This window comes from Anser cygnoides, chromosome 2, assembly GCF_040182565.1.
Source record: "Anser cygnoides isolate HZ-2024a breed goose chromosome 2, Taihu_goose_T2T_genome, whole genome shotgun sequence".
In the NCBI taxonomy this organism is placed as follows: domain Eukaryota; kingdom Metazoa; phylum Chordata; class Aves; order Anseriformes; family Anatidae; genus Anser; species Anser cygnoides.
In genome coordinates, this window is record NC_089874.1 from 44,101,919 (window position 1) to 44,124,480 (window position 22,562).

Consider the following 22,562-nt stretch of genomic DNA (forward strand, 5'->3'; position numbering starts at 1 on the left):
ATGGTAGTTGTAGTAATAATAATAACAGATATTAATAGCCATGCTGGGGAAAACACATTCAGCCAGACACATAGGACCGTATATCTTTAAAGCTCAGACTTCACTTTTGAGCTTTTCCTGTTTAAATCATAATAAAAAGAAAAGGAGATTTCTGGCAGCTAGAGATTACTGAAGCTAATAGTCTTTCTTTCTCATTTTTCTGTGGAAGAGGTGTCACTTCCCAATAGTAATCAGAGAGAAGCATGTATTCAGTGTGTGCAGTAGGTTAAACCTACATGCTCACAGTTTGTATGTGTGCATCATCAAGGAGACATTATATCCAGAGCACTAGGATTGCACCATGGTCTTTACCTCCAGAAATACATCCTATACTTGATGTGAAAGTTTGCAGCCCTCCTCAGAAAAACTCCCATATCTTTGTGAATCGGTGTTGAAAAGCACTAATTTTGCACAAAAGAAAGGTGGTATGCTGAGCTTGTTCTCCAAAAAACCCTAATCCAAAAACTACACAAACCCTATTCCACAGTTAAAACTGCAGCTGTGCTTCCGAAACCTTTTCTGTCTCAAGTAGAGATAGGAAATTTGGCATCCATAGAAATTGCTTCCCTTGTCCAAATCTCAACTTCAAATCTCAAAATAAGAATTAAAAACAAACAAACAAACCAAAAAACTGCCAGTATTCTGCCAATTTCCCTGTTTGTTTGTTTTAAGTTGCAGCAAAGAAGTAGTGCGAGCCTGTTTTAAGTCCTTCCACCAAGTGCTTGTAATTCCTACTAATAATTCCTACTAATATCAGCTCTCAAATCTGCACATAATTTTGTTTGGGGATATTTCAAAATTGAAATCAGGCATCATATGGTTTCAGTGATAGCACCCATGTAGAAACCAACTCAATGAATTACTCATGTGTCTCATTCATGAGCCATATGGGCTGTATTTTTGCTACTGTGCTGCCTGTATGGGGCCAGGACTATTTAAATGACCTATTTGTGAATGTTACTTCTCAGAGAAATCAGTTACAACTTTTACCCACCACTCCAAAACACGTTAATATTTGCATGTCGAATACAAGAACATTTAACCTTGTTTTGCCTATTTTGATTATTTATAACGAGGATTTAAAAGAAAAAAAATGAACAAAATATGGAATTTATTTGCTAGTTTTAAAACTGAAGGTGGTTGTATTGGATCTTCAAGTGTATTTTTTCCTAAAAAGCACGTCTAGAGGCTGCACGAAAGCAACTGTTAGGAAACACAGAGAAATATCTGTCCCATCTAGCGTGTGTTTGTGTGTGACTATTTTGCTTTGTAATTTTGAAGTTCATCCTTAGAAACAGCACTAGGTGAAATTGCCTCAGAGAGTACCTGAAAAAGCAGATCATTTTGTGTTTGGATCTAACATACTCTTACTTTACAAGTTCTGTGCCTGCTGCCAAAGAGCAAAGCACAGCAGGAATTCCAGCGGACAATGCCTGGACCCACAACACCGTCATCTGCAGCCCACGGTGTTGGCCGTAGCAGCACCACTTACTTCTCCCAACACTGTCAGGAAGCTGTGGAGGCCGTAAAAGGTGAATTTTAAATCAGCAGCGTTGCTGCACAATAGCAAGGTGTTTCTTGTGGAAATGCGAGGTGGTGGGAGTAACCCCTGCCGTACAGGAAGAGGGAGCAGCAGCTTCCCTTTAATTCACATCTGTCACCACTGTTGGAGAAGAGGCCGGGCGGTCTCCTTGGCTGAGGTCAGGTTTAGAGGTTCACCGCGGTGGTGGAGGTCATTGCCTTCCCCCTGTTTCACCAAGTGCCCTTCTAGAGAACCAAGTAAGTGCTTTTTTTGTGCAGGCTGTTTGTCTGCAGCAATTTTTTGCACCACCCCTCTTTATTTTTACGTTAAATTGCACCGCTGATGGAGCAGCTGATAGCAGGAACCAGCGTGTTCCCAGTCAGCCGCGGCAGCTCCGTGTGTTTTCGGACAGAGGCTGATCCCAGGTCTTTCTCCTGACTGACCTGGGAAGGACCCATCGCTCTGTCTTCTGCATAAAATGTACTTTTGTCAGGTAAAAGAACATTATGGGCAAAGGCTAGGGTGTGTCTTCTGCTTAAGGAGATAAAATGATGGCCAGCAAGGGTGTTACAAGTTAATACGTATAATGCACAGCAAAGTAAACTACCGATATAAATGTCTCTGTGTGTGCAGCTCCTCAGGCAAAACACAAGCATTAAACTCGAATTTACAGGCATCGGTAAACAGTCGGTAAACAGATGTGTGCTCTGAATGCAGCCCACAAAAACCTAAAAGCATTTCATGTGGAAAGTGCCCTGGGACACGGACCAATCTTTATGCTTTGTACACATTTTCATGACCTGTTAATGATCAACCACTGTTCTGCTGAGAAGATAGATTTTATAACGATATCATTCAAGCCTGTTTCTTCGCCATGGCGTGAGCCTATTCCTCACAGCTCTACTTTAGAAACAAGCGGTATATTGATGCGGCGTGCAGTTGATCCATCCTATCCCATTAACACTTTTGCAGCTTCCAGTTCTCAGTTGCCAGGGTCTCCTGCAGGAAGGCGAGGCTGATTAAAGCCATCAGCTAGTCGTGGTGGTTGTAATGGATTGGGTCAGCAGCCTCTTTCGTCCAGTATTCTGCCTCTGTTAGTGACAAATATTGAAAACCTGGGGAGGAGTGTAAGAAGGGGGGCGCACAGAGCAAGATCCATCCTTGCTGTAGTTTTATGGCTTCTGGCAAGCTGCACATTTAGGGATTTCTAGAGCTAAAGGCTGCGTGTTGTCTCTCATGTATATAGGTCATAGCCATGGGCTGATCTGTCTTCCAGGGCCTGGTATGATATTTTCTAAACCTCTTGTATTCCTGGTTTCCTTGACATACTGTAGCAATGAATTCTGTAATTTGGTTATGCATTGTTTGTTTCTTTATTTTATTTTATTCTATTCATTTTATTTTCATTACCGCTCACTTCTGCTTGTATTTCAATTTTCTAGCCTGGATGCTTCTCATGTTGTGAAGCCTAATCCAGTCCTTACTCCCTTTTCTATGCCACCCACCATTCTGCAGACTTCTGTCATATCCTCCTTCAGCCTCAAATAGAAAATTGGAGTTATCTTTTTTCAGCCTTAGATTTCTTTTCTTGCAGGAGCCTTTCTCTGCACCTTGCTTAGTCCTACTGAATCGTTTTAGAAATGGGAGAGAGGGATGAGCAGAATGTGTTCAACGTGTGGGTACACCACTGGTTTATAAAGCACTGGGATGTGTTCAGTTTGGTGGAGTTTTATTATTTTATTCCTTTTGTAGCAGTTTCTAATGTTCCATGTTGATGTTTTTGATCACATGGAAAAATTTATAATCCAGTCTTATGTCTTGTATATCTTCTGAATATTCACTATCCTGCCTCCAGTAATTTTTTTCCGTACAAAATTTTCTTAGAAAGTGTAAGAAATGAACTCTTTTGTATTGATTTCACAATTTTGATGGGTGATGGGACACCCTGTGTTTTCCAGAAAACATCTTTGGTTGCTTCGATTGAAGCTTTCTCTTTTTGGTCTGTTACTGGCGTTAGCTCCAGTCTCACACATTCCATGCATGTTTCTCAGGTGAAGCAAGGGCTAAACATTGTAATAGGCTGCTGGGACGGACAGGATGATTTCTTTACTCTCTCCCACCCCTGAGTTATTTTTATAAGCTTTTGATTGCAGTGAGCCGTAGCCCTGGATCTCAGAAGACTCCTCACGTATGAGTTGCGGTGGAGTAGTGGCATCAGCCGTGGAGGCGAGAGGAGGAATGCCTTTGTGATTTATTCATCTGAGCTGACGGTAGACTCCTTAAGTCAACACAAAATTGGGGTGTGCTGCTGCCTTTTGCTGAGGTACGATTTTATGCCCAGGCAGCACTGCAGTATTGCACACCCTTTCATATCAGAAAAATAAGTTTGCAACTTGGTGCTCTGTGTGCCAGCCGCTAAGTGCCTCTCTCTCACAGCAATTCCCAGTGAGTCTTTAGAGTTTCTTGGGCACTCTTGTTGGTGGCTCTTCCTCGCAGCGTGAATCCTCTTGCAATGGCAAGCCCATGCCCTTATTTATGCGTCCTGCTGCCAGTTAAGTAGGTCCTCCCTCTGTGGCTGATCTGGCTAATGAGCATCATAGCCTAACTAAGCATCAGGACTGTCTCTTCTCTTCTGACTCAGGTGTGGGGAGGTCTGGCCTGGTACTGTAGACAAAGGCACTTTTGGGCTCTTTTCTGGGGAATTGAGGTCATTGTGGGAGGACTTCGCTGCTCCTTGGAGCTGTGGGAAAGGCACTGGAGGACTCTGTCAGCTCTTGAAGGACGTGGTCTGAGTTCTCACTGTAAGATAGGCTTCCTCCCTCTTGAATGAAATAATCTGTCAGTGGGTATGAGGTTAAACAATTTCAAGCCTGGGTCAGAAGGTTTTTCTGTGTGGCCTGTAGTGGGATTTGGACTAAACTCCTGAGAAAAAGAGGTCACTCACTCTATATGTAGGGAAGGCGTACTGCTGGAGTATGCTTGGACACTTGATGCTTCCAGCACTTTCCTTTCTAATGAAAGCTATTCTAAAAAACATCTCTGTGGGAGATTTCTCCTTTGAAATAATGCTGAGCACTGCCATTATTTCAAGCCCCCATGTTTGGCCTTTCATGAGGGGTGCTTGCTGCCATGGAGCCAAGCGTATGACAGAAAGTTAGCAGACTTGTGAGCAGATTCAATGCTGAGATTACTTTGAAATAGTTTTAGAAATGTTCAGGCAGTTTTCAGAAATTCTATGAAAGTAAAAGGTGCTGAATTTTGCACGTTTTCATTCCAAATAGAAATGTTTTCAAAGATAGGAGAGACATGAGATCTGTAGCTACCACCTAGTTTGAGACTAAGACTTGTAGAAATCATAAACTCCTTCCTCGGTGTGTCCATTACAACCACTGGCACGTTTCTTTGAGCACTGCGGCTTTCTGTATTTTGTTAGGAGTGCAAAGCCCTGAAAAATCTCAGCAGAAACACAGCAGCCTTTTTCAGTTGGTGTACAACCTGGGAAACCATACAGAATTCAAAGGATTTATTTATTTATGTATTTATTTTTGCATGCCTGTAGAAGCAGATTTCATTCCTGCAGGACTGCCTCATGAGCAGACAGCCTGGGTGGGTCACAGGTTTTCCTTCATTGAGGAGCCCTCAGCAAAATAAATACTTCCAATATAGTATTATCAGTAACAAGGAGGGTAGTGGTTGGGTGATGTCAAGTTGTTGTAGTGTTTCATGTCCAAAAAGTGTTTGCAACTGGGGAAGAGAAACAGGAGGCTAAGACAACCCATTGCTTAGATGAATACAGAGTGTGTTAATTAACGCGGCCCTTGAAATTTCAAAGATGGTTCAGGAAGGATCTTGCATTTCTAGAAAATGTAGCTGAGAGATCTCTTTTGAATTGATTGTCTTTGCATCTTCACTGAGCATTAATAGAAATCCAACTTTAAATTTGAATCCTCCCAAATCTAATACGAATCACCTTTTTTCTGACCGCAACACAAACAAGATCTTTCAGCACTAACCAAAAACAACTGTTGGATCGTATTTTAGTCTGGACTGATATTTCATTTTTCTATTACTTGTAGGTTTTCACCGTATTTTTTCTTAGTCTTTTTTCCTACATGGACATTAAAATACACTTTTCTAAATAGGAGTTTTTTGGTTTGCTTTGCTTTAATAAAACAAATAAATGGTCTTTATTATGAGTCGTTTGTTGATGAGTCTGTGTTTGACTTCATTGCTGTGTGCGTCATGCTCAGTATGGAAGTGAAGCTATCGAAGTTGTTTTGTGGAGATTCTCTAATTCACTATAACTCTCACATAATGTTCTGTATCTATGACTCGACCAAATACTTGGGTACAGATCTCTAATTTTGAGCAACCCTTTCAATCCACGGGGTTTCAGCATTGCACGCAAATCGCCCCTCTGATATTACAGGGGCCTGAGGAGTTATTTCAGTAGGTTGCTCTCTCTCTTCCCCCTCCACCTTTCTCTCCTGACAGCTGATTCTTTTGCGAGAAAATAAAACTCCCACTCTCGCTGATCGTGCTAGAGCTTTTAAAATATTTTTCAGAAAAAGCAATGGCTGTGCTCCCTCTAGTGACAGACGATGAAATTGGTGGATATCTCTTTGTATACTAATAGCATGTATGGGAGCTCAAAAACTGCAATTAAAGAGATTATTTAAATACAGTGCAAACATTTACTCCATTTAGTCTTAGCTGGAAGAAAAAAAAATATTCTGTATCTGTCAAATGGAGGGCAAATAAATCTTGCTGTTACTACAACTGCCTGTCCTGGTCATGTCTTACAGGAACAGTAGAAAAGGAATGCCATTTTTTCACCTTTTTACTTTTTAAGTATCTATTCCCCCTATCTCCCTTCCTGGATATTTTGGTTCGTGGTATCAGAGCCTACATTTTGGTGTCTGTGAAATTTTTGTGCTCTCCCAGCCCACAGTAGACCCCCTGGGATTTTTTGCAGGCAGAGGACAACCAAGGGAAGAAAAGGATGGAGGCTGAGACATTCACAGGCTGCCTGTGCTGCTGCTGAGGTAGCTCCTGACTTGTGATTTAGCAGTGAAATAAAGATGTGCAATAATTTAGAGTGGTCTCTCTTTCTTCTCGTAGTAAATCTGCTTCCTTTGAAAGGAGATGCAAGATGTCTTGCTGGAGCCTGTCCATGTTTAGGTGCCTGAATACAGGAGACAACTGTTTCTGCAAATGCACAGCTCTTCTAGTCTCCTTCTACCATGATTTCCATCTATGCCAGTAGCAACACTGTATAAATCCTGTAATGCTTATGCATACAGCTAACTGAAATGGTCCTGGGAAGCATCTCTAGGATAAAGAATATGAAAAAGCTTGAAGCAAACATGCCAAATAGTTTTTATTTCATGAAGCTAGATGAGCCTTGGGTTTTATTCCCTGTCAGTTCTGCCACAAAGAGACTTTTTTTCCTTTGAAGGAGATGCATAAACATTTTTAACTGTGTTGCTGAGTTAACTAGTCAGGATGAATGCTGCAGTTTTTGTAATGTTAACGTCATTGGAGAGGAGTCACGGAATATATCACAGACGTTTTAAATATAGTTTGCAAGTATGGTTTTAGTTCTGCAATTTTCAAGCTACTTCTGAAAGCTAAACTGCATAGACAGATCCAAGCTCAACACCTGCTTTCATACCTGCTCACTTGCACCAGCAAAGCGAGACAAGATCCATCTCATCTACTAGGCAACAAAGCCTTTTTTTTTTTTAAGTGTCTAAGAAGTCTGATACTTTTGAAGTTCTCAGCATTGCAGAAAAAATATGGCACTTGTTTAAGGGTTTGAATATGCAATTAAGCATCTAATTTTAAACTTGCCCGCTCAATAATATTGGACTTTGCTACAAAGTTATTTCCTTTTTATGGTATCTGCCAACTGCTGAAGTATGCATTAGTACCTTTGACGTATTAATGCAGTCTGGTAATGGAGGTACCTGATCAAGTGGCAGCCAAATGATCACAAAATAGATGTCCAAGGTAAAATCATAGACTGCAATAAACAAGGGAAAACTGCCTGCCTTTATGATTTACTGATGAGTGAAATCCATACCTGACTTGAAGAACTGGACCCAGCAGATGAAGCCCTTATAGTGTGATGAGCCAGCCCCCCCTTCATCAACTACCACATGTATTATTTTTTCTTTCTTCTTGGCGTTTTTTCCTCCCTTTCACAGAGTCATTTTAGACAGCATCATGGTATGTTCCTGTAATTCTAAATAAGAATATTCCGACTTGCTCGTAAGTTCAAATCAAATACTTGGCTATTACACACGATTAGATTATCTAGCATGATGAGCTACAGGCCTTTCCCAGTTCCTGAGCAGAGTTTTCTCCATCTGAAGTCCTGAAGCAAGTTGTGTACTTCTGTACACATGAATGACTGTGAGAGCTCCCCAGGTATTCAGCTGCTGGTCTTTGTTTTACAGTATAGCATACCTATCACGTACTTGCCATGTCCTGTACTTTAGAAGCTCACTGAGATGGCATTTGAATATAGCCATAGCCCAGTTATTCCCAGCAGGGAAGTTTGTTATCAAGTCAGCAGGAAAAGTGGTGCTCTTGGCTCCAGCAGATGCACCAGTGTCATCCAGTTTGTACCGATCTGTTGAACAGCAAACATAATGCAAGGGGCAGTCAAAATATTAGGAGACAGGCTTTAACACATCCGAAGCTATCTCTGTATTTAACATGCTGAAAAGACAAGCTAATAATGAAAGACTTGTCTAGCTGTCTGTGTTCTTTTGACTCCTTAGGTATTTGGTAGATGCTGTTGGCCAGTGTGAACTTTAAATCAATTTATTGCGTATGTAAACATGCGCAATAAAACCATTTGCCGTATCATTTAACTATACACAGAGTGAATTGTTGACCATGAGCTGCTCTGACCTTTTCAGGTCTAATCAAGAAATTTGAAATATTATTTCAGCTTGTCAGCTCCAGTAATATGCAGTAAGAGTGTCTGGCTCTAACCGAAAATGTCAGACGCACTCTAATATGCAACCCATCAAAGTTACGATGCATATGAACCAAGAACTGGTTAAGAATATAAATCTGAAACATCCATGGTGTGTCTCAGTTGCTTAGATAAATTGTTCTGCCATTTATATGGGCTAGCTAAAAACACGCATTAAAAGCAATTCTTTGGAATACGTGCAAGATATATGGCCATTTATGTATTAAAATGGTCTTCAAAGAGAGATGGTAATAACACGTTAGAATATTACTGAAAAAAAACCAACAGTTAACAGTGAGAATACCAATGCTCTAGTTCATGCCTAGCTAGCTTCACTGTGTGGTTATGTAAGGTTAGTGGTCTCGTGTAACTTCAAAATTTTCCTTCTTAACTGTAATAATTTTCTGCTTGTGAAGTTTTTGCTATTTTCAGAAATAATCCATTATATAAGCTGAGATGTTCTTATCAATCTTATTTGGGTTGAATTTAGTATTAATGTTTTTCATAGTCTTGCACTTTTTATTAAAAAAATCTGGCTATTTTTAAAAGCTCTCTCAAAAAGAACACTGTTGTCAGTAGGTGTTTAATGATGTTTCATTTCTTTGTTTTCTTTGTCTCTTCTCCCAAGTTTCCTTTGATGGTATTGTACTAGACACTTAGATTGAGGATAAATCTGTCTTTGAATTTGCTGAGTCCAATTATTCATTGATATAATCTATGGATGATGAATTTAAATTTAGATTAGTGCGGGTGGACACAACAGAAAGTAACTTTGTATCCTAAGAAAAGGACATTTTGTGAGCTAAATGGTCTATCAAGATCGTATATTCTGAAAGCAGTTGTTGCACTAAAAATCAAGTTGTTTTTTAATCTAATCGTGTAGTCTGTGCAATTTAAGGCATTATTAACTGAATTGCTACTATTAGTAAAATGCAGTTGGAACTAGAATTAGAGTGAACTATCAGAAGCATTGCTGAGACAGTAACTTTCTATTAAAAGAGCAGTGGCTATTTTAAATCTATATAACTATTGAACTATTTGAACCATTTCTGTGAAGCAATGCTGCCCTCCCCTGGTGTGCTGCAAGCATTAGGAATTGTTAGCCCAGCCCAAGCAATTCTAGGACTTCTTATTCAACAGGAATGGCTGAAGTGGTGAAAATGGTGAAAAACTGCTCTTAAAAAGACCATTATTATTTCTATTAAAAGACAAAAATAATTTTTTAAAAAGTGGGGCTTTTTGTGGTGCTTTTTATATATGCATGGTGCAGATGTGGATGAATGTACAAATAATGCAAGGGAATATCCTATGAATACACAAGACAACAATTTGAGGGCTGAATTTTGTTTGGGTGACAATTTGGAAGAGAAAGTGGAGGCAAAACAAATAGATATCAGCTGCTCAAAGTTAGCAGGACAAATTACAGTAATCTTTGGTTTAACAGGAAAGTTTTGTCTTGTATGTATTGTTTTGAGATTTATCATTAGTGTTTACATGCTAAATTCTGCAAATGCAAAGTAAATGGGATCATGACCAAAAATTTGCATGGGAACAAGATCACCTCGGGTGCAAATGGAGCTGCAGCAGAACTGCCATCTTCTGTCAAGGGCTATTGACTGCAAAGAAGCCCCCATAGACTCAGAAAGTCCATCCACAACAGATACCTGAAAGCTGGGGAAGTAGACCAAGAAATATTACTGTTGAGTGATTTATTGTTATATACTTCTTCAGGCATCCGTTATTAACTACTGGAGACGGGGTATTGGGGTAGAAGGCTCTCCAGTCTGTCCTGCTATGGCTCTTGTCTGTTCAACAAGTGGGTTGCACCACAAAAGTAAAGTGCTTTTTAAATATATATATATATATAAATACATATATATATTTGAAAGGTATAAAATAGTCCTTTCTTTTTAAAATTAAGATTATATAATTGCTGGAGAATCTGTAAAACAAACAACTTTTCTCCCCTTGGCATATCTACTTGGCTTCTGTTTTGTTTGTTCCTCATCCCCCGTGATGCACTGGAGATCAGCTAACACTAGAGGAAACTGGGGAGACTCCAGTAAAATCCCTGGCTGATGTATTTTGTTCATGACTTGGTTGTGAACAGATTGCCAGATTCAGGATCATGCGGGAGGTGTTTTTTGTTGGATTTTATTATTTTTTTTTCCCCAGACTGGTGGGCTAGGAATTGCTTGAGTGTGGGTTCTTGTCTGCTTCTTATAGTCAGGTCACCTAGGAGATGTTGTGAGAACTGTGGAGAATGGTGATATTCCCAACCTGACCTGCTCTTGTCCGGCAGCACATTACAGTGGTGGCTGTTGATTTTTACTACTCTAAGGTCTATAGTACCTTATAGTATAATAGCATAGTACCTTATAGTATAATTTTACTATTATAAGGTCTTGGGAGTTGATTTGTATCTCTGGTGCCTGACAGTCCACAGAGCATGTGTTTTATGGACCATTTTGACCTGGACCCCAACTGCTCATGATTACCCATGATTGTGGCAGGTGGCACCTGGAGACCCCAGTGGTACTTCACAGCCTTCTGTTTCTGAAGTGACTTTGCTGACTGCAAAATACTACTATTTACCTTCCTGCATGTAAGCTAGTAGGCTAGTATTCAAACACAATTCACTATGATGTTTTTATAATATTTTTTATATTATCTATAATGAGAGATCTTTTTGAGAGCTAGCTATAAAAACACCACAGCTATGGCTCCATAATAGTGAAAGGTGTTTCTCTTTGTGACATCCTGCCACAGCAAAAACACTTTTATTTGTTCTTTTTTGTTAGATTAGTATTCTGTCAGTATAGCACCCCAGCTCGGCTCATTAAATGGTTATCTGAAAGGCAGTAGCATTGTTATTTGACCTAGAACAAATGTGTGAGGTCTAAGACTGTGTAACAGTTTTCTTTCTTCTCCATAACTTTTGCAGGTATTAGGGCTGCTGGTGTGGACGCTGATTGCTGGAACAGAATATTTTTTATATCCAGCCTTTGGCTGGGTGATGTTTGTGGCTGTGTTTTACTGGGTTCTCACTGTCTTCTTTCTGATCATCTACATGACCATGACCTACACCAGGATCCCACAGGTGCCATGGACCACAGTGGTAAATAAACCTGTTCTTTGTTGTTTCAGCTTTGCTGTGTTATGAAGAAAATAAAATACCGATGCTTTCTACAGTTGTAGTTAACCAATTGCACTGGTGCTTTTTGCATTTTTTCCCTACTTTCTTTGTCTGCATACCCGCCATGTCTAACCTTCATACTACCCAGACACTACTACCCTTTTAAAACACTCTCCCTACGATGTTTCAACTTTTTGTTCATCGGTTGATCTAGCGACTTGATTTTTAATAATGTGTGTGTGACTCATATTTATGCACAGTGACCTTTTTTTTTCTCCCTGTGGTGATTACACTCCATGAGTCTGTTGCTGCCTCTGAGCAGCCATATGGCTTAAACAGTAGAAATCTCTACTTAAGTCAACACCATGAATTGGAAATGGGACCATGGATCTTAAAGCATGAGTCTTCCTCTGCTAAATCAAAAGAGAAGGTGGTTCAGAGGTAGCAGGAGTCCCACAAGTAATATTTAGCCTACAGTGAAAATGGTGCTGCAAATCATTAGTATTATATATATATGTAAAATACATGCCATGTGATCCTTTGCTTTTAGCTCAAGACTTAATGAAGATTAGATAAACAACTAATGTAATTACAGAAAAATCACAGGCCCTTGAAATTCAGATCCAAGTTTTGTGGTTTGAACAAACCCTGCTAGCTATACATGGCAGCAGTATATTTTTACATGATTTTCATAACATGTTGGCGTTCAGGGCAGTAGATCCTCAAAGTCATTGTCACGTAAGCCAACTGCTATTTGTTACCCATCCAAGAATTAATATAAATTTGGTTTTGCATTTGTCTGATACAATGAAATGCTGCTTTTTTTTCCCGCTACTAGCTAAAGACTATTAGCGAGAATTCTGTTAGTTTTATGAAAAAAATATATTTGACTTCTGTGTTGCAAACAGCTTGTTATCGTCTATACTGTGTATGTGACTAAAATTGAATACACTTTTCACCTTCCCATTTGTTGCTGTAATAAATAGCCAGCTACAGCAATTACTAATAAGAACAACCAGGATTCTGTTCAGACAGCTTCTCTGTTTTCAAGTTTCATGACCAGCAATTACCATTAAGGCTATAACAGTGCTATAGAAATGTTGGGTTATTTCAATTACAGCAGTAATGTGTCTGGATATGTTTAAAGGTGGTGTCCCTCCCCCATCCATTAGATGTAAGTACATTCAAAAAGAAAGCATTTTTGTATCCATTGGGATACAGTTTTAGTTATTACCCCTCTTTCATCAGTTTAACACTATCATCAGGCAACAGCTGCACGTAAATGGGTTGCCCCTGATCTATGCGGTAGACAAGCTGGAGTTTTTGATTTGTTTCTACTTGAAATTGAGTGCATTTCTTGCTCTGAGTTCCAAATATATTGTAGATAAGATCACCCAAATGTGGGTCCAAAAGGTAGTCTACCTTTATAGTAAAAGATAATACAAAGAGAAAAGAAATGCAAAACAAATCAAAGATGTTTGCATTTCAGCTTGTTTCGCCCTAGGGTATTAAAAGAGCTATTGGGAGCAGCCTGTGAAATGAGCTTCTGCTACTCCTGGCTGGCCAAGAGTAACACTGGGCCTCTTTTCAGAGAGATGTTTTTTATGTCTTCATTGAAAGGGGCAGGACACACACCCACCTTTCGAGTGAGTTTATACCCACCTCTCCCCCATTCTCCAAAGTATCAGTCTCTGCTAGTTATTGCTCTGCCTCCTCAGGTGACAGTTATCTCAAACTGTGCCGATTGTATGCAGTACCCAAAATTACATCTGGACTTCTTTGTCATAAATTCAGTTTTTGCAGGTTAAGCACATTACCAAATTGCTTAAGATGCAGTTACTTTACTGCAAATTAACCCAAAGGATGTGCTTCAGAACTGACTCTCCTTAATAATGCCAGTTCTTTGCTAAAACAATCAATGGAAGCTTTTAAAATCTGGTAAATTTGAATTTAAGAAGCAGATGGTAATTTAGCATGAACCATTTGGTTTGAGTAATATATTGGCAGTAAAGGCCCAATCAGCTTGCATTGCATTCCATCTTCCCCAGCAGTGTTATTTCCCAAAGCAGCACTTCTAAAAAATTATGTGCTTTTTTTCCTTTTCTACATGACAAGATATTGCAGGGATTTGTAGCTTTCCAGGGTAATTGAGTCTTTTTGGAACAGGAAATTTAAAAATAACAACAACAAATACTCCAGGCAATCAAATTTGAAGTTTGAAAATCAGTGCTTTACGAAAGTTGTGCTTGCCAATTGTTGGCACCCTATCCTAAAATTGACAGTTTGATATTTTATTACGGTAATACTTAGATAGGAGAGATGAGATTTACACGTAGAGAAAACATGTTTTATTAGATGAACTGATAGAGGTGAGATACCACTCATGAATAAGGTCATGAATCAAACTGAAGTCCCTGGCACTGGACTCCATCCGAGTGCTGAGGCATTGCCCATGGTTCTCTGCAGAAACATGGGTAAGTGGCTCTTTTCCCAACGTCCTGAAGTTGCAAGGACATAGGAACCACAGGAGGATGTGAATGCCCTTCGTCCTGCTCTGCGTTTGGTCAGGCTGTTCATGGACCGACATGTTAACAGGCGACTGCACAGTGTGCTGCTCTCTAGAGGGGCCTGCAGTTGAGACAGCGAGAGTCTGGGAGGTGGCTTCCCTTCAGAAAGTTTTGAACCCTGTCTGTCATGGGAGCGTGCAGCCAGGCTCCTCCGAGTCTGAAGTAAGCTCTGCCTGAGCCAAACGTCCTGCAGAAGGAAGGACGTGAGGAGCTCCCATACCAACTGCTTCAATCGGCTAGTCCGTGCTTTGGTGCACTGAGGGAGATGCTGGGGCAGACACAGGTGGCTGCTGCCTTCCGAATTTCTCATCTTAGCTGCAGCTCTTTTTTTTTTTTTTTGGATTGTGCCAGAGTTGTTGACTGGTGAATTCAATAATGAATAATTGATGTATATTGCCAGCATCCGCTGGGTCACACTATGGAAATTAGTAAGTTGGAGCTGCACCAGTCTGGCAAGGCTTAGAGACAACTGGGACAACAGATTTAAGGGTTATGATATTTGTGTGATGCTCGGGTACAAAGATAGGGCCAGAAGCTGAAGGGAGCAGATCATCTACAATACTAGGACCTTGTCTAAATTGACAGTTATTAATTCGTGCGATTGTAACTAGGTGCAAAGAGTGTCAGGAGTATTCCATTTAAATACAGCACCTGTGAACTAGAAGTGTATTTTATGGCCAAATTCATATGCCTTAGACAAGCATCAGGGGGGAGTTTTAGGGGATTTTTTAAAAAACAAGAATGAACTTCCTACAGCCATGATAAAACAGTGAGTAAGTAAATGTCAAAGTATTAAAATTACTTTAAAGAAAAACAAATACTTCATATCTTTTTGTCTGTCTTTCCTCTTCTCACACTTTCGGCCTCCCTTCCTTTCCTGTTCTCTCTCACATGCAAAACCAGAACAAACTATTCTTGTTCATTCTCTGTAGTGTTGTGTGAGATCAATGTTATCTGCTTTGCTTCTTTTGTAGTAATGAGCATAGATCCCTGGAGACATTTCTCTGCTCCTTGGAAGAGAAAATGTCGCATCTGCCGTGGATGGGTCTTTTCATCATTCAGACTGTTCTCCTCCTTGGTTTTATGTTTGTTTGGTTTTTGTTTGTTTGTTCATTTTCTCCTCTCAAAAACAGGTAGAAGGGAAAAGTACTGAATGGTAGAAGAATAGTGACTAAAAATGATACCCTCTTTATTTCCTTCAAAAGCAAAAACAAAGTTTTGGAAGCATCATAAGTATTCTTCATATGCCCAGGAACATTCATTCTGACAGCATATTTTTTTGTAGATTAGGAATGTAATCAAATTGCAGTTTCTTTTTTGTTTTTCTTTTCTTTTCTTTTCCTTTCCTTTCCTTTCCTTTTCCTTTTCCTTTTCTCTTCTCTTCTCTTCTCTTCTCTTCTCTTTTTTTCTTTTCTTTTTTCTTTTCTTTTTTCTTTTCTTTTCTTTTCTTTTCTTTTCTTTTCTTTTCTTTTCTTTTCTTTTCTTTTCTTTTCTTTTCTTTTCTTTTCTTTTCTTTTCTTTTCTTTTCTTTTCTTTTCTTTTCTTTTCTTTTCTTTTCTTTTCTTTTCTTTTCTTTTCTTTTCTTTTCTTTTCTTTTCTTTTTTTCTTTTCTTTTTTTTCTTTTCTTTTCTTTCTTCTTTCTTCTCTTCTCTTCTCTTCTCTTCTCTTCTCTTTCTTCTTCTCTTCTCTTCTCTTCTCTTCTCTTCTCTTCTCTCTTCTCTTCTCTTCTCTTCTTCTTCTTCTCTTCTCTTCTCTTCTCTTCTCTTCTCTTCTCTTCTCTTCTCTTCTCTTCTCTTCTCTTCTCTTCTCTTCTCTTCTCTTCTCTTCTCTTCTCTTCTCTTCTCTTCTCTTCTCTTCTCTTCTCTTCTCTTCTCATCATGTAGTGTCATATTCTTACTACTTAACATCTAGATTGCAATAACCAAACTGTGTTCGTATTTTCACTTTTGGAAAATCACAGCACACCCACTTTAAACTAAACTTTTCTGGATTTAGTGTGATGGAGAGAGCAGTTGGTCCAAACCATGCATTAATATTTACAAATGTTAAAAATAAGCAGTTAAAATCTTATCTTACAGGTAGAAGCTTGAAAGAAGGTAAAATCATTGAGAAACATATTTTGTGCATACATCACATGTGCATGTTATGTTTCAGAGGAGAGCTTTGTAATGTCTCAACAGAAAATGGTAACAAATGCTTTGTCATATGAATTGCTAATTTTCCTTTGTTTTTCAACAGGGTCTGTGTTTTAATGGGAGTGCCTTCATTTTGTACCTCATTGCTGCCATTGTAGATGCATCTTCAGTTACCAAAGAACTGGACAGTCACAATTACAACAGTTGGGCAGCTTCTTCAGTGAGTTCATTTTCTGGTTCAATCCGTTCAATCTCTAAGTTATATCAAACAAAGGCCCTCTGGAAGTGAGGGTGGAAATGCACGTTCTGGATTTTTAAAAGCTGCAGACTGCTATAAAAACTCACACACAAAATCTATAGATAGCTGTAATTTAGTTCATAGTTTTTGGAGACAACTAGAAATTCAACCAGGAGATGACTGTCACATCTGAAAAAGGCTGTAATGCTTTTGAGGTCATACTGCTCTCCCTTCCTTGCCCCAACTTATTACTAACTTTCTGGCAGAAGTTATATTCTGTACATCAGAGTAGACAAATTGGGTGAGCACCAGGTTTGCTTAGTGCATTTATACAACTTCAAAAGCAGTTTAAACTAACTCAGCTGACTTTGCACAGATGTGGCTAAGGTACATTTAGCTTTCTGTAGGCTGAGCCATACACAGAGCACCTGTGGGAAGGCCCTGAAGTGATATTGTCATTTCCACAGTGATCTTCCTGTTCCAGCCTCAACTTTTGATAATCCTTCTTCTGAGCTGGGTGGGCAATGGTTGAAAAATCACATAACTCCCAAGTGTTTTAAAGTGGATGCAAATCATTAGTGTCTGACATTACTGTCTTAACTACTTCGATTTGTGAATCTGAAGCTGTCAATGTGGGTAAAAAACAACTTTTTTATATATAAGAGCTGTGTCACTTAATGAGTAGGTGAAGATATTCTCTAGCTAAGTTAAGGGAGTTGCAAAAGAACTTTTTGCATGTTTTGGCAACAGTAGAAAAATTGAATTTTATAGAGTAACTCTGAATTACAGCTACCTTGCTGACAGTTAATGCATCTGCAGTTGTCTTTTCTGGACTATTCACGAATTCTGTCTTCCATCTGAAGCTTATTTTACACAGTGATGAACACAGAGACTTGAACACCTGCTCTGTTTTTGTCTTGGGAATGGAATATCTACATCCCTGTCACTTCAGTGCTGTTCAGGTTCTTCTCCTCTTTGCAGTTTGTAATTATTGATCAGGTACTCAGCCAGTGCTGTTGATGGGAGCTTGCTTGCTGCTAGATAAGCTTCCATGCTGAGAAACATTTTATGCAAAATGCAACAATGCTCAGTGTCTCATGGGATATTTGGAATCTCTTCTAATACCCCCTAATAGTGTTTATCTAATGCACTGTCTAAATAAACTATTAAATGTAGATTCTTGCTCTCTGAACCCATTAAGGGTTTCGTGGATAGATATTTGTGATAATTTAGCGAATCATCCATCTCCTACAGTTGCTCTCTATTGGAAAGATTTTGGATGGAGCTTTTATTTCCTAAGAAACAACAGTCTTGTGAAGAATGCTACCATTTTCTATTGTAATCGATTTTTGCATCGTCATCTACAGGTTTTGGTGTCACAGATTAAATTTACATTAGATCAGACTCACCGAAAGTCCTCTAATGGAGGGCCTAGGTTTGCTGTCTGTTTACATGCCTAGCAATGCCTTGCTCTCAGAACTGAAGTGCCTTCCTGGGCCAATAATGGAAGCAAGAAATGCTAGTAGAATTACAGAATATTTTTAGGCTGGAAGGGACCCCTAGAGGTCATCTGGTCCCACCTGTCCTCCTCCAAAGCAGGGCTCACTTGTACCAGGCTGCTCAGGGCCTTGGCTAATTGAGTTTTGAGTATTTCCAAGGATGGATATTCCGAAACGCCTGTGGACCCCTGTTGTCCTATTTGACTACTCTCATTGCAATATTTTTTTTTGCTAATATCTAACTGAAGTTTCCCTTCTTGTAACTTGTGTTTGTTCCCTCTCGTCCCTATCACTGTTGACCTCCAAGAAAAGTAGTGTTAATCCTCTTTGCAGTGTCAGCTTTATTTGGTTCAGTTACCAGCACAAAACATTCTGGCCTTATCATAAGCTATTTTGTACAACATGCAGTGATTAGCAGGAACTTAACCACTGGCACCGAATTGGACTTTATCAGTACAACTGAAATAGTTCACAGCTGTTCTTTGGTTTCTGGGTGCATATGCTGCAAGGACTGCAGAAGCAGAACCACTGATATTCTGTAGATCTTAAAATCTTCAAATATAGAATAAATCTAGCTTGCTATAGAAGGTTCGTTCTGCAGTCGATTTCTGAGAAAGGAGTGATATCTCAACGTGGTTGCTGTCACCGTTATTTGCTCTGAGGAACGCCTTTATTCGTTAGTAGAGGACCACTGAAATTAGTAACCTGATTGGTACTGCCGTTTGAGAACATGCCTAGGCCTGAATTTTGAATCCAGGTCTCTTCTGTAAACAAGCTACCTGGATGCAAGGTATGCCACGCTGAGGCATGGGTGGGCTTTAGGCAGTTCCTGGAGCACAGCAGCACTGTGGGACTGTGAGCTTGAGCACACACTGTCCCATGGGCTATCCCTCAGTCTTTACCAGAAATTGATGTTACAAGCTGCACACGTACGATTAGCAGGTGGCTGGTCCACAAGATCCATACTGAGGCAATATAATGTGGAGATAAGTATTGAAATAGTCCACATTTTGGCTGCTTCTAGGCCCATATTTCTACATATAAGCTTACTTAGACAGTGTTGACTGTTGGCAAACCAAGTAAAAGGAGGACACCATTTTAGTAAATCTAGTACTTTTCCTTTTTCCAAATGCCATAACTAATTTTTCATGGAAATGAGAATGCTCTCAAATACTTGTTATCTAATATATATATTTTTCCCCTCTCTCTACAGTTCTTTGCCTTCGTGGTTACCTCCTGCTATGCTGGAAATACGTATTTTAGCTTTATATCTTGGCGATCAAGAACTTTGCAGTAAATATTTTTGTGAATTCTATAGTATGAACTACCTTGAGGATTATACTCTTGATGAAAGCTTGGAAGAGGGATTGGATCTTTTCAAACATTTCTGTTAGAACTGGCAATATATTTTAACTGAGATTAAAATGGGTATTTATAATACAATATCATATTTAGTGACACCTAACATTGACTTTGTACTGTATAATAAAATTTCATACTGCTTCTTTTAAAATTAACATGGTATTTTTCTAGACATTGTGTAGATCTTATGACTAAACCTTTAATAAACTTTGCTGAAATGATGTGCCAATTTTGTAAATGTAACTTTTTAAATGTGACAGTTGTATTTTGATACTGAATGCTACAAATCAAAACTAAGATTGATATTGTCTAGTTATTATGAATAAAAAATGACATTGTGCAGAAGAAAAACCCTAAAAGCTTTAAAAATAAATAAATAATTGACCCAACTTTGCATGTTTTGTAACCTGGGAGTACAGGTTTGCTTTTTTATCTCTTTTTCAGAGGAAAGTATATGCTACTTAGAATTTTGATGATGCTGTCAGTTTACATATTTTAATAGCCTCTTTTAGTCATGAGATTGGTTCTGGAACCTATTAATGTATGTCTGAAGCTTGCTTGAAGGAGTGGTGCGTCTGAAACACATTATCTTAACAGGTTTCTCAAATCCAGCAGGCTCCAAGGCATAAGTCTAGACAACAGGCCTGTAATGCTCAGTGTTTAACCTACTGAACACCTACTAAAGGTATAATTTTTGTTTCTCTGAGAACTGTTTCTTTTTTCATTCTCTCTTTTTTATTTTTTTTTTTCTCCTCAGATTAGGCCAGTAATCTGTCCTAAATAAGATCTGGGTATCAAAATCTTATTAAATGATACAAAGATTAAGTCCATAGAAGAATTGTCAAGACACTAGTGAATTTTCTCCCTCCTTCCCTCTTTATTGGCATCATTTGTGAGTTGTTAGTTTAACAAATGAAGTTTTTAATTTGACTCACATTTAAATAACTTTGAGTCAAACAGAAGTATGATGGAAGATTATGACTTTCAAGACAAATACCTTTGAAAATGACTTTCAAATAGAAATTACCTAAGGAATCTTTTCCAGGAATTATGTGAAGAGTAGGATTGTGATTATTTTGTGATATTATTTCAAGTTTCATTTAAAACTACTGGTAAATCCCTTATTCCTGCATTAAGAGGATTTGGACTTTTCCAGTCTTCAAAGACGTTGTTGAACTAATATATTTGGTAGCAGAGAAATCTTGCTGCTTCAAAGAAGCGTTTCTCCCTGTGAGTAAATGGTGTGTGCTTACTTACGTGCATGTCCTGCAGCTAGGGAGATTTATCAGCAGCCAGCTAATTCTATTCTCAATCCCCTGGGTTTGTTCTTGATTATCTATTGGAGTCACAGGATTTCAATGTAAGGGAAGCCAAGATATTATTTAAATACCTATATTTGTCTGCAGTTGCATCTGGCCTGCATAACAAAGGTCAGGCTGTCTGCTGCTTGCTAATATTATCCCGTCCTGAGAATGAAGAAGGGCTACCAACTATGCATTTTATCTGCACAGATAAAATGTGTCATTAAAATCCCATATGCTCTTTCCCATTGCTGGAAAAGAATCAAAGGCATAAAATGATACAAATGTCACCTGATTAAATGTGATTAGAAATATAGCCAAAATTAAAATCTCCTGAGTGATTTCCCATCTGTAAAAATGCTTGAGTAGTAATAGAAATTCTTTCTTGCATGATATTTGACATATCTAAGTTCAAAGAACATGACTGTGTTTGCATGAATGTTTCATGACCTTGTGGTAACTGTGATGGGTGGTCTAACGCCATAACCCTGACTACATTTGTGGATAGAGGTAGCAAGAGGGAGAAGAGCTACAAGGGAGTAATACGTTTCATCCAGTTTACCAAAAAACATCATGGAAACTGCGTGTTAGAAAACAGCCACTGTCTGTCAGAGTAAACCCATTAATGAAGGATACAAATACACTGTTGCCAGCTAGGGAATGCTTCTGGCAAAATGTCTACCTCATCTCTGAGTCTTCAGCCCTGATTCTCAAGGGAAGACGTGCAGAATGTCTTCCAAAGGCAAGTCTGGGAATTAAATTTTTAACTCTGCTGAATTAAAAAAATAAATACATACATACTAGGCACCAATTTGTTCTGTGTTTGGCCTCGCTTTGTTTCCCAAACCATAACTTACCTGCCTTGTTCTTTCCCTTTGAAAAGATAATCATCTTACTTCCCATGCTATTTCTCAGTTTTCTTATTTCCCATGTCTTCCCCAGCGACCAAGTGATTGTTTTTCAAGTGATCTGCATGTCTAGTTAAAATTGGATACAATACAAGCTGAGAATTACTTCTGAAGGTTTCTGCTTCTATTTCAGGCCTGAAAAAAGGCAAAAGCATCCAAAAGGTCACGGGTTTCTTCCAGATGTGTTAGTCTTAAATAGCAACTTGCCAACTATGACCTGTGCTTGTGTATATTCTAATATTGATAAAGAAGATAACCCAGCTGTGGTTTATCACATACCAATTAAAACAAGAGTTGTGGCTGTAGACATTTCTTTTGGTGTGTAAGATAGAAAGAAGCCTTAGTTAAAAGTAAACTGGGAAGTGATGAAATCCTTAGCAAAATTTTTGAGAATTATAATCAAAACTGGAAATTCAGCGGTGTTTTAGACTCGAGTCTGTGCCAGTGGTTTATGGAAAATGCCATATGTTTCTGAGTAGAAAATATGACTATTATTCTACATGCATTCGTGTAAAGGTATTTCTATTTCACTGGGCTAGACTCGGATCGGCAGGGTCGCAGTCATATACATACTTTCATGAGAAATTAAGAACTAAACTAGCTGAATCAGCGGGTAAGAAAAATATGTTTCTTAATAGAAGTACAGAAATTACTAGAGCCTTCCTCCACAGGGCCTGCAAGGAAACTATAAATGAGGAACAGTATGGAAAATAAAAAAGCTAAAAAATAAAAAGCTGTTAAAAAAAAACACTTTCTTATCATTTTCCTCGTGTAGATTGGTAATGTTGCAGCTTTGATATCTAATGACATGAGTTAAAATTTGGTGGGAGAGGTAATATCTTTTATTGCAACTACTGGTTGGCCTAG

At 38.8% G+C, this 22,562-nt stretch overlaps 1 protein-coding gene and 1 long non-coding RNA gene across 3 annotated transcripts in view; one reads left to right on the forward strand and one right to left on the reverse strand.

Moving 5' to 3' along the window:
- CMTM8 (CKLF like MARVEL transmembrane domain containing 8) overlaps positions 1-19,715 on the forward strand; it is a 37,501-nt gene extending 17,786 nt beyond the window's left edge. For both annotated transcript variants that reach the window (XM_066991950.1, XM_066991951.1), the window contains exons 2-4: positions 11,494-11,667; positions 16,491-16,607; positions 19,338-19,715. In XM_066991950.1, coding sequence (XP_066848051.1) covers positions 11,494-11,667; positions 16,491-16,607; positions 19,338-19,421 — 375 coding nt within the window. In that variant the 3' untranslated portion in view covers positions 19,422-19,715. The remainder of the gene's footprint in view (positions 1-11,493; positions 11,668-16,490; positions 16,608-19,337) is intronic.
- A 1,028-nt stretch (positions 19,716-20,743) lies between these two features.
- LOC136790053 (uncharacterized) lies at positions 20,744-22,105 on the reverse strand. Its single transcript, XR_010829241.1, has 3 exons — positions 21,645-22,105; positions 21,424-21,535; positions 20,744-20,822 (listed from the first exon to the last, which is right to left on the reverse strand). It is a non-coding gene; the product is annotated as an uncharacterized lncRNA (long non-coding RNA).
- Between the last annotated feature and the right edge of the window lie 457 nt (positions 22,106-22,562).